The sequence below is a fragment of the Arvicanthis niloticus genome, chromosome 1 (assembly GCF_011762505.2).
Source record: "Arvicanthis niloticus isolate mArvNil1 chromosome 1, mArvNil1.pat.X, whole genome shotgun sequence".
In the NCBI taxonomy this organism is placed as follows: domain Eukaryota; kingdom Metazoa; phylum Chordata; class Mammalia; order Rodentia; family Muridae; genus Arvicanthis; species Arvicanthis niloticus.
In genome coordinates, this window is record NC_047658.1 from 97588272 (window position 1) to 97599968 (window position 11697).

At 48.5% G+C, this 11697-nt stretch overlaps 1 protein-coding gene across 13 annotated transcripts in view; it reads left to right on the forward strand.

Annotated features, from left to right (window-relative positions):
• The window catches only part of Tacc2 (transforming acidic coiled-coil containing protein 2), a 214624-nt gene that overhangs the window by 71621 nt on the left and 131306 nt on the right, over positions 1-11697 (forward strand). For 11 of the 13 annotated variants that reach the window (XM_076911611.1, XM_076911624.1, XM_076911669.1 and 8 more), the window contains one exon: positions 1787-6928. The exons of the other annotated variants lie outside the window; for them this stretch is intronic. In XM_076911611.1, the coding sequence (XP_076767726.1) occupies positions 1787-6928 (5142 nt within the window). The remainder of the gene's footprint in view (positions 1-1786; positions 6929-11697) is intronic. 13 annotated transcript variants of the gene reach the window in all.

Here is an 11697-nt window from a genome sequence, read left to right on the forward strand (position 1 = left end):
TTGCCTTAAGTAACGTCTCTCCATACCAGGAGATATTTAATCATAGTACACACATAGAATCACAGCTATAAACAAAGTAAAATAAAATAAAACATACCCTAGAGAGAGAGAGAGTATAGGAAACCTGGAAGGGAGGTGACTAGACTATTGCAAGTGGAAAACACATAAGGGTGTTTTCATAATTCTGTGTCGGTCATTACATTGTTTATAAAATTAAAATGCATCTAGATGTGGTGGTACACACCTGTAATCCCAGTACTTGGGAGGTGGAAGCAGGAGGATCAGAAATTTAAGGTCAATCTTAGATATCGAGCACCTCTGGACTACATGAGACCCTGTCTCAAAACCATAAAAATAAAACAAAAATACGCTTAAAATAATTGAGAACTGAGCAACATATTCAAACATAGCATGCGGCAAATTGTATCGCATTAACTGGGGGGTTGGTAAGTGGCCACAATGCCTGATTCTGAGCCAAGTTCCTCTCAGTTCTCCGCGTGTGTCGTAGTAAGCGCTTTTCTCACACATTGCCTAGGTAAGCATATTCAACTTAGGACAAGCATGACATGGAGATATTTCAGCTTTCAGGTGATATATGCTGGTCAGGGGAGACACTGCATCTAAGTGACCAGTGATTTGGGGACTATGCCTCACTGTACCACCATAAATTGTGGAGAACTAACTATATTCAAGAATAGTCTCACCAGGCGTGGTGACAAATGCCTTTAATCCCAGATCTTGGGATGCAGAGGCAGAGGCAGATGAAGCTCTATGAGCTTGAAGCCAGCCTGGTCTACAAATTGAGTTCCAGGACAGCCAGGGCTACATATCGAGACCCTGTGTCTAAAATAAAACAAAAGTAAAAAAGAATTGCCTTCAACTTCCAATCTCAGCTTTTCCCCAAATACCAAAAGATTCCAGAACTTGTTCACCTTTGTCCCACTCTGTCTGTCTGTCTGTCTGTCTGTCTGTCTATTAAGAAGCTCCCTGGGAAGCTGAGGAAAGTGCTTGCCTGGCAAGAATGAGGGCTGAGTTAAGTCCCCGGAATGCACATTTTAAAAATAAATGACAGGATTGTGGTATATGCTTATAAGCCAAGTACTGGGAAGGCAGAAAGAGACATATTCCTGGAGCTCAGTGGCCAGCCAGCCCAGTCTGTGAGATAGTCTGTCTCAGAAAAATGAGGTATTGGAACTGAGGAGATTGCTCAGCAGATAAAAGTACTTGCTGAGCAAGCATGAAGACCTGAGTTCGAACTCTCAGAACCCACACAAAAGCCAGCTAGCCAGCCAAGCGTCTGTGCCTCCATGCTTCTAAGGGAAGATGGAAGGCAGAGATAGGAGACTCCTCCTGGTGTACACAGCAGAAGAACAGCAATAAGATTCTGTCTCAAACAATGTGAGGGCCGACACTCCAGGTTGTCCTCTGGCTTACACACACACACACACACACACACACACACACACACACGTGCACATGAAAAAAATTTCCTGCATTTTTTTAGGAAAAAAAAAACATTTTCAATGAATTTCCATATTTCCCTGCTCATTACTGACCTGCATAGAAAGCCCCACACCTGGATGTTTGAGACTTCCTGCATTGGTTTTTGAAGAAGCAAGGGCATGTATAATTATGGAAGGAGCTGCATGAGGTCAGTATGGTTTTGGTGGAGGCTCCTGGTAGCCTTTTGGTGGGGGTCAGATTGGGGTCATTATGCCTGGATGTGGCTCTGTCTTTGGCATCTTGTAAGAACCAATGAAACAATTCATGTTTTCATTGTTGGCAGCACTGGGCTAGGAGGTTCCTGCTCTGCTTCTGAAAGTGTTGCCAACCTGGATCCGTGCACTGTGTCCCCAGAGGTGACTGAGCAAGGGGAGCACCCCCAGGAAGCCAGGGGCCCAGAAGGTTCTCCACTGCCCAGATCATCACAGCTGTGCCCCTCAGCCTCCATGCCCTTCACCGAGAGCCCCTCAGAAGGTTGCTTGGCAATCTCAGAAGCAGAAGCACCTGAAGATGGTACCCTCACAAATCACCTTAGAATGGGACCCTCCCCCAACATCCCAGGGGATATCTTACCGACATTTACTCCTGAAGTGGATGGCTCTACACAGCATTCAATGGCTGCCAGAACCCCCAGTGCTGAAGGAGACAAAGAGCTGAAGGAAGAGGGACCAAGCTCATCCTCCAGTTGCACTGGCCAATTGCCAGGGAATTCCCTAGTTCCTCTCCAGGAGCCAAGGACAAAGATGCTGTATGGAGAGGGTGAAGGGCCTTGTGATTTTGAGTTTCAAGGGAAAGAGGATATAGACAACTGTGCCTCCCCAGAGTCAACCACTAAAGCCCTTGCTGCCATTCAGCTGGGGATGCAAAGCTCAGCTGTCTTTGAGTCCCCCCCAAAACTTGAGACCATGGACACACAAGATTCAGTCCCAAGATCATCAGAGAGAGAAAGAGGCGGAGCGGAGGTGTTGCCTACTTATTCAGCCAAGAACTTGAAGCTTCTCGGAGGCTGCCATCCCTGTAAAAGCAACTCTAGAGCTAACCCTGGAGCGGGGACAAGCACTGCCTCCCAGGAAAGCTGCCAGCAGAAAATGAAAATGCATCTACCATGTGCAGAGCTGCCCTCAGCACCAGCAGACAGTGGCCCCTGGAAAGAGATTCTGGACACCAGTGATGCTCAGAGCCAACTACAGACAGGGACATCAGGAACTGAGCTTCAGCAAGGTGTCTGTGTGGCAGCAGCCAGCCAGCCAGATGGGAGCTTGCTTCTGAGTGGTGAGGCCCCTCCATTCACTAGAACAGAGGAAACACATACGGCTTCGAGTCCCACTACACATCCAGCTGCTTGGAATTCTGTTGCCTCAGAAGAACCCGCAGAGACAGTTTCTGAGACGAAGATTTCAGTTTCTGCAGATCTGGCTGCCACAGAACAGATGGATACATGGGTGGCAGAACTAAAGCCAACATCAGATCTTAGAAGTACACAAGAACAATCGGAAGGTAACCTCCAGAGGGTTCCTGCACCTTTCTTGCAGGGGCAAAATGATACTACAGTCCAACAAGGGATGCTGCTGCCAACTTTTCCCCATGGCATTTCAAATGAAAGTTCTAGAAGGTCAGTAGGACCAACTGATGGTCCCAAGGCCCCCGAGAATACTGAAAATAGAATTGTGGCTAGAGAGGAAAGCAGATCACATGGAGACAACCCTGAGGGACCGCAAGAAGCCATCAGAGCCCTTGCTGGTGCAGAGGCTCAGAACTATGACGAAGAGAAGTCTCAAGCCTTTCATGACAAGCCCCATCTGGAGACTGAGAAAGATGAGGTTTCAAAGCCACACAGTGATGAAGAGAACAAGACCATTCCCAGCTCAGATTCAACACAGCCACTTAGACAGGAGGTTGCTGGCCACATGGATGGGTCCCACTCTGGGTCAGCAGAGGTTGTGGGGCAGGTGGTTGCTGAATCCCATGTGACTGATGCAGCTACCTCACTGCACAAACTCCATGAGGAGGACCCCATCCTGTCCTCAGCATCGGGTGGGACTGGTGATCACTTTCCTTCCCAAGAAGCCATCTGGGAAGGTTCAAGATTGCAGACCAAAAGCCCCATCCTGCTTCAGGACAGGGGAGGATTGGAAGCAACAGAGTCACTTCCTGCTTCAGAACCTGAGAAAGCAGATTTCCTGCCTGCTGCAGCTGTGGAGGAGGTACCCAAAGCTGGGGAAATGGAGGATATACTGGAAATAAAGAAGAACCACTCACCCTTGCATCAGCCCTGCAGCTGTGACGGGGAAGGCTTGCTGATGTCCCCAGGCCAACCTTATGGGCTAGAGAAGGTTGGACCTGGACAGGAAGTCCATGCTGATACGTCACCTTCCCCCAATGGGAAAGACTCAACAATAGGCCATGGACTTGCTATGCTCAATCTGAAACAAGACTGTCAGGGAAAACTGTCCTGCCCAGAGGACAGTCTCCCACCACCTTCAAAGAACCCTCTCCAGCCATCCCAACTGAACCCAGAAGCATCCATCTTTGCTATTCTCTGTGACAAGGACCAATCACCTACAAATGGACAAAGGGCTTGTCTAAGTGGCCCAGGTCTGAAGAAGCAGAGTACACATCCTTCCTCAATCCCGGTGCCTGAGGATGGAAAGCCTTGGGAGGATGTGCATTTGTCTACTCAAGGAGGAAAGGAACTGGGGTCAGAATTTCCCTCCAAAGGCAGTCCATGCAATATTCCAAGTTCATCACCCAAGGATACAGTCCTGGGAGGTACACTGTCAGAGATGTCAGAAATGTCAACCCCACTGGGACAAAAGTTGCCTGCACTAGGGGGGATTGAGCAAGAGGGCACAGGCAGAAGCAGTCAGCCCTCGGAGATCCTGCCTCCTGCAGTAGACACCTCTCTTACAGGAAACTCGGGTGGAAAGGATAGTTTCTTTATTGGGCAGCGGCTGAGCAAGTCCCAACAGGAGCTGGCTGATACTTTGAAAACAGGCAGCCAGCGTGAAGAAGCACGTTGTGGGGACTCGGGCATTTCTGAAGCCAGTGACGTACTGCCTCCGCCTCAGGGCTTGGATAAGACAGAGACAGCAAGTAGAAACATAGTGGAGGCCCCGCCTTGTCCACCTGACTCAGTAGCTCTCCTGGATACAGCACACCACTCTCCAGACCCAGTGCCTACCAGTCCCAGAGTCACACCTACCCAGGATGCCCTAGGGAGCAAGGCCTGTGATGAGACCCAGACAGAGTTAGCCCCCCAGCTGGAAATGGAGCAGCTGGCCACCTTGGGTTCAGAAGAACAGAGTCCTCTTGGAAGTTTCCGGAGAGCAGAGGAACAAGATGATAAAGGTGGATCTCCGGAGGTGAGCATCGATGCCAGCAAAGGAGACTCTAGGACCCAGCAGGCTTCAGAGGCACCAGATGCTGCTCTGTGTAGTAGCTCCTTTCAGACTGACCAGAGCCTCATCTCTACCCTGAATGAGCCATGCCAACTTGCACAGCTTGAGCCCAGCTGTGGGGATGCCTTGCTGCCAGCTGGAGAATCAGATGGGATTCCCAGAAGTACTGTGGATGTTCTAACACACCACACTGTTTCAGGCCCACAGAGCCTTCTGCCAGCTGAATCACCTGAAGAGATTGTGCCTGACACCCCTTACCTGCACATCAGTGGTGAGAACAGGAAGGATGCAGGAGGTAGCATGAGAGCTGTTTCCACTGAGGACCCCGGAGCACCTCATGAAAGCCCTGTAAAGGAGTCTCCACCTGCTTTGGAAAATGACACCCCTGAAAAGATACCTGCTGTCTCTTTCACCACCGTCTTGCAACCAGGAACTGCAGGTGGGGAAATCTCAGCAGCAGGGGATGATAATGGTATTCCCCAAGCTGGAACCACTGAGGGACACGTGAGTCTCATGCCCTACCTGGACAGAATGCCTCTCCTGGTCAGAGATGAGCAGAAAGCAAGAGACACGCATGTAGCTGCTGCTCCAGAAGCAAATGCCAGGCCCTCTGAGACTGCAGCATGCCCTGCTAGTGAGGAAGCAGCAGGAGAGACAGAGGGTAACAGGGAGAGGGAGGTAGAACTGACCTCAGATCTGAGGGTTGTTACGTCAGGTAGTGAGAGTGCAGGCTCCAAGCAGACCAGCATAATAGCGGGGCTTCCTGACTTCAGGGAGCATATTACCAAGATCTTTGAACAGTCGGTGCTCGGAGCCCTGGCTGCTGAGCGGCCCCATAGTATACCTAGTAAAAAGTCAGGAGTTCCAAGGAGTGTGCTGGTTGAGGGCCCCAATGCCTCACTGAACTCAGAAAAGTTTCTAGATGGGGCCCGAGAAGTGGCTGCTGCCCCTCTCCCTATACCTCCTGCAGGTCTCTGGGTGGAGACGACGCAAGGGTCAGCTGATAAGGTTGAGGTTTCTCGTCCAGTTCCCCAGGACCCAGCACCAGAGAAGCTGGTGAGTCTGGTGGAGACAGCCTTGGAGGAGAGCCTGCCAGGTGCCATTGTTGAAGGAGAGGTGACCTGTGTCCCACTGACAGTGACAAGTGAGAGGCTAGAGGGGACTGGGGAGCCTGGCCAGGGAGCTCCGGCTCACTCACAGCAGGCAAGAAGCAGGCAGGAGTTAGCAGTGGGCCTTCCCTCTTCTGCATCTGTTCAGGGGGTACCAGCAGAGAGAGCTCCTGGCTTCCCTGAGGCTCCCCAGAGCCATAGAGATGCAGAGGAGGCTTCTGCTCAAGGTGACAAAAGCCATTCTGTAAAAGAGCACCTGGAAACATTGCCCAGGAACAATCAACACAGAGAAGATGGTGCCCGGGACCCTGCTCACACTAAGGGTTCAAGTAATCTGTCAGGATCCACCTGTGCCCTGAGTGGCTCTCCTCATGGAAGCGTTTTGGATGCACCTGAATCTAACAGTGAGCCCTGGATCCCTTCCACACTTGGGGGTGAAAGACCGATTGAAGGTGCTGTCAGTACTGCAGACATGCAAAATGTGCTGGGCAACCAGGATGCCCCCAACACATTGGCTGGAGAAGTGTTGGCTATTCCCCTGGATCCTAGCAAAATGACAGGAGCTGCTGCGGAAGCAGAAGGTGACATCACACCAAGCAGGGCTGAGACCTGGGCATGTGTGTCTGGTGACCTCCCTGAAACAGGTACTACAAGGATGCTTCCCGGTGTGACAGGTGACTCAGCAGAGCCCGGGAGCTGTCAGGACTCAGGATGCTCCAACAGGGCTTCAGCGATGGAGGACACAGCCACCAGTCAAGGGGACAGCCAGGCTGGATGCCAGCAGGCAAAGGAACAGTTGGGCCCTCAGTCCCCTGCTCCTGTAGGGTACGAGAAGACAGATGTCTCTTCCCCTCCAGAGCTTGATGGAAGCAAAGATGAGAAGCTGTACCTCTTGGCTCCAGAACTCCTCACTGACAGGTACTTGGGTGCAATGCCCCTAGGTTCAGATCCAATATGATCCCTACCCTCATGCTAACTGAATCAAACCAACAGGTGATTTCAGGAGGCCTGGTTTCCTGTATGGGAAGGGTTAAGTGACCCCACTTATCCTTTCAGGATGAGCTAGGATTCTGAAAAGTGTGGGAGGGGTGGTTGGAGGCATGGGAGCTACTTGGACGACATGTCTTATTCCTTTTCTTGTGCTTTAATTCATTTAAAACCACTGGGAAAGTGTGAAGTGTTGATGGGCTGTGCGTGATTGGGTGGTAGGCTGCAGGCAATCATGCTTTCCAGGGTGCACGGGCTGAAGTGCAGACACAGCTGCTTTCAAATGTGGAATCGTTTAGGTAGAAGGGCCCTATATGATTCAAAGCAGCTCTAAGCTCCTGCTGCCGAAAGCTCTCTTCTCTTCTTCCTAGAGATGTTGGTACAGTGGCCACTGAGTCTTTATTGGGAAATGTGCTTTTTAACATAGGATTTTGGCTCTCTTCAACTATCTGGTCCTAGCAACCACTTTCTTTCCTCAAAAAGAGCCCAAGGCCTGGCTCAGCCACCTTACCTTCAGTTCCAGAGACATATGCTCTGAAAGGCTTTTCAGCAGAGGCCAGAGACTTGGGAGAAGCAGAAGGGTCAGTGACACAAGGCCCATGGCACCTTCCTTAGACAGATGTGCTGTTGACTTCATGAAGGATAGTAGTGTTTTTCTGTTTGAGAGTGTCTCAAGTAGCCCAGGCTAGCCTCGAATCCATCAAGCTGAGGATGACTGAATTCCTGATCCTCTGCCTCCAATTCTTAAGTGCTGAGGTTGTAAACATGCCCCTCCGTACATGATTTTCTGCATGCCCTGTTGTCTGTGAGAGGAAGCCAGAGGTGGTGAGGCACACCTGTAGTACCAACACTTACGAACTGAGGCAGGAGAATCAGGAGTTTGCCTCAAGTGTGTGTGGGGAGGTGGGGCAGGGAAGCGTTTCTGTCCTCCGTGCACTTCAGTAATGCAGCTCTAAAGTAATGACTCAGAGCGGCATCTCTGACTGAAGGGATGCTTGCTTTCATACCTGAGTTCTTCCTCTTAACAACAAAACGATCCCACTAAGCTGTAATCCACACAACATACAATTCACTCATTTAAAGTCTACTACATGCATACACCCCTCACACAGACACAAGACACACACACAGTACAAGTCTTAGTGTGCTTAGAGTTCTATGATGAAGGTCATGATCAATTGCAGAACTGTTGCACACACCCCCAGAAAGCTCTAGAGCCCCTAGATGTCACGCCCTACTCCCCTATATCCTTAGCATGGGCACACACTAACCTCGTTTGGTCCCTTTTGAGGCTAATAAATGGGTCAATACTGCTTTAATCTCTGAAGCAAGAGTTGCTCGTCACAATGGAAGCCACGTTCCTCAGAGCTCTTCAGACAAGGAGGGTGGATGACAAATGGAACCATGCCATTCAAACCTTACCCCTTGCTTTTTACCCCAAGTGAGTGACTGCTGCCTGTGAGCTTGCAGAAGCTGCTATTTACACTTATTCTTAAGGGACAGGGAAACATGGTGGACGTGACATGGTGAATAGGCTTTGCTGAATACTTAGACATTTGGTTGTTGAAGTGCGCTCTCTCTCTCTCTCTCTCTCTCTCTCTCTCTCTCTCTGTGTGTGTGTGTGTGTGTGTGTGAGTGTGTATGAGAGAGAGAGAGAGTGTGTGTTGTTAGAGTCTAAATTAGTACCTGTGTTGTGTCCCCTACCAACAGCTGTGGGTGTTTTGCAAATTATTTGATTCATATTTTCACATGCTGAAAGAATGCATGGTCACCTGTTTTTCGAGTCTCAACACTTCCCCCAGCTCCCAGCTGCTTCTGCTGCTCCACAAGGACAACTCCCACGACTCTGGGCCAGCACATGTGGCCTGAGCTGTCCAAACGGATTTTATTTGAACCATCTCCTGCAGCACTCACTGGCACATATCTCCTGCATTCCAACTTTAGATGTAGGAAAAATATCTGTGTAGCCAGGAAGTCTCCTCTTCCCTACAAGACGGTACCAATACCTTCCTTCTCGGCATCCACAGACCCTTTATCATCTTCCTGGGGAAGCTCGGGCTCAGGCTTAGAGGGGTCCCAGAAATAGTTCATGACTCAGTGTTTACATCACTTCAGAATTTAAAGTAGTATTTTCTGAGTAAATACTAGAAATTAGGGGTTTTTCTCTGCCATATTTGTAAAGTATAGAAAACCAAAAAGAAAAGAGAGAGCTGGCGAGGAGACTTCATGATCAGGAGCCCATAGAGGACCTGAGTTCTGTTCCCAGAACACACCTCTGGCAGAGGCTCACAACCACCTGTAACTCTAGCACCAAGGGTTCTGACTCCCTCTTTTGGCCTCCAAGGGCACCTGTACTCACATCCACATACCCAACCACATACGTACATATAATTAAAAGTAAAAAATAAGTCTTAAGAAAAAATTACAATTACTGGGCAGTGGTAGCACATGCCTTTAATGCCAGCACGTGGGAGGCAGACAGGTATCTGTGAGTTTGGAGCCTGGTCTACAGAGTGAGTTCTAAGACAGCTAAGCTACAGACTTGTTACTGTTGTTTAGAATTGTAAAATAATCTCACTTGCTGAAATATATAGGCATTTTTTTTTTTCCCCTCTGCCACCAAAACTCTTTACAAATCAAAGTCATAATGGCCAACACAGAAGGATTGGTCCCAGTCTTCGCAGCTACAGGATCTCAGGTGCTGTCATGTCCTCCTATTGAGACTTTTATACGATCTGGAGCTTCCTGGTCCACTGTGGCAGCTCCCATCTGCCATGTGATGTGTGAATGTGTGTCGTTTAAGGGAGCACACACCTGATGTTGGTGATTTAGTACTCCCAAAAAGGAGAGTACCAAATACATCGTTAATTGCTTTTGTGCTGTTTATCTGTGAGATGATATCTAGATATCTAGAATTTTGAGGATGTCAAAATGTATTGTAAACATTAGCTTGGTTTCTTTTTTGCATCTTGCCAAGGCCAGAGCGTACATGACTGGGGCAATGGGAAAGCATATAAAGGTCAAAACCAGCAGCTGGTCTGTGGGAAAGGGTTGGTGGATGCAGACAGAAGCTGTGTGGTAAAAGTCAAGGCTAAGACCCTTCTCTGCTCCTCACTGGTTACACAGAAAACCTCAGTTTATCTGTAGTGCAAAAATGACAGCACGAGTATCTCCTTCACCAGAGGGTCAAAGGAAATTGCTGATTCAATGGCCCCACTGGTATACCCTGGTACTTAGTGGGTTAGGCTCCTGTGGTTTTATGATAGGCTTTCCTAGTATGGTGAGCTCAGCTCCCAAACATCACCAAACACCAGTGTGGAGATGACTCCTGGGATCTTTGTATGTGTACTGAAGTTGAGGCTCCAATCTGCCAATTTCTGTTTTCCAGAAATGAAGTTTTTTTTTCACAAGTTAAAATATCTTGGGTGGCAGCTATGTTCACCACTATACCAACAATACTCAAAGACACCATCACCCCACCACCCTAAGATAACGTAATGGCTGAGAAAAAACACTTTCTCACCCCCATCCATAGCCCACAGTGATCTTACCTAACACAGGCTAACATTTTTGGGAACGGCTTGTCACTGGGATGCCTTGTGTGTCTTGTGCGTGCCCATCGTACTTCAGCATCAAAATGATGTTTCAAGTTGCATTTCCAATCAAACCCAAAACTCTACTCCTTTGTTAGGAGGTTGGGGAAGTTGATCTCACAGAATCTACTGAATGAAAACATCTTTCTAATGGTAGCACTTGTCATCTTCAGTATCAGGGGGTGGACAAGTGCTTACCCCCTGAGCTAAAGATAGCCAGGGGCCAGTCCTGTCTTCTGTATCTGAGAAGTGTCACTCTTGCTCTTTTGGCAATGAAAGGGTGAGTTGAAAACCAATCTTACATAGCCATGTAGAAGTGGGTGCTGTCTGTCGTGTGTGTGTGTGTGTGTGTGTGTGTGTGTATGTGTGTGTGTAGTTGCGCACGTGCGTGTGTGCATATGTGTGTATCGTGTGGTATGTATGTATAGATGGATGAATGGATCTACCTATTTATCTATGTATCTGTTTACCTTCCTATCTCTATCTATCTATCATCTATGTATGTATTGTCTATCTACCTAACCTACCTACCTACCTATCATCTATCATCTATCTGTCTCAGAGCTACAATACCCAACTGGCACTGTTAGTAACAAGCCACAGTTTGTATCTTTTCAGTCATGGTCACTCATTCTGAGAAGCCAACTCAGATAGAGTATTTGCAGAGTATTTCTGGACATAGTGTAATCCTGATCTGGCTAGAAGCCTGAGACCTGGCATCAGAGACAGGTTATGTTGAGAACTGACTTATATCACTGTTGTGAATCCATTTTCTGTGCTAGTGAAATTGCTGGTATTTGGAATTTTAATTGTAAATGTTTAGTCAAGTGGTTCTGAATCCATCTTGGACACTGCCCTGATTCTACAAATTTTTATTTAAAGTAGAGGTGGTGTCTTCAGTTCCACATGGGACAATGGTCAGCCAGCCATCCAGTCCAGTTATTAGTGCATTTTCTCTTTGAGATGGGATCTCACTGTCTAGCCCTGCTAAACTGGAACTGATATGTAAACTAGGCTGGCCTTGAACTCAGAGAGAGCCACTTGTCTTTGTCTCTGGAGTGCTGGGATTAAAGGTGTACACTACCATACCCGGCTCAATTATTAGTG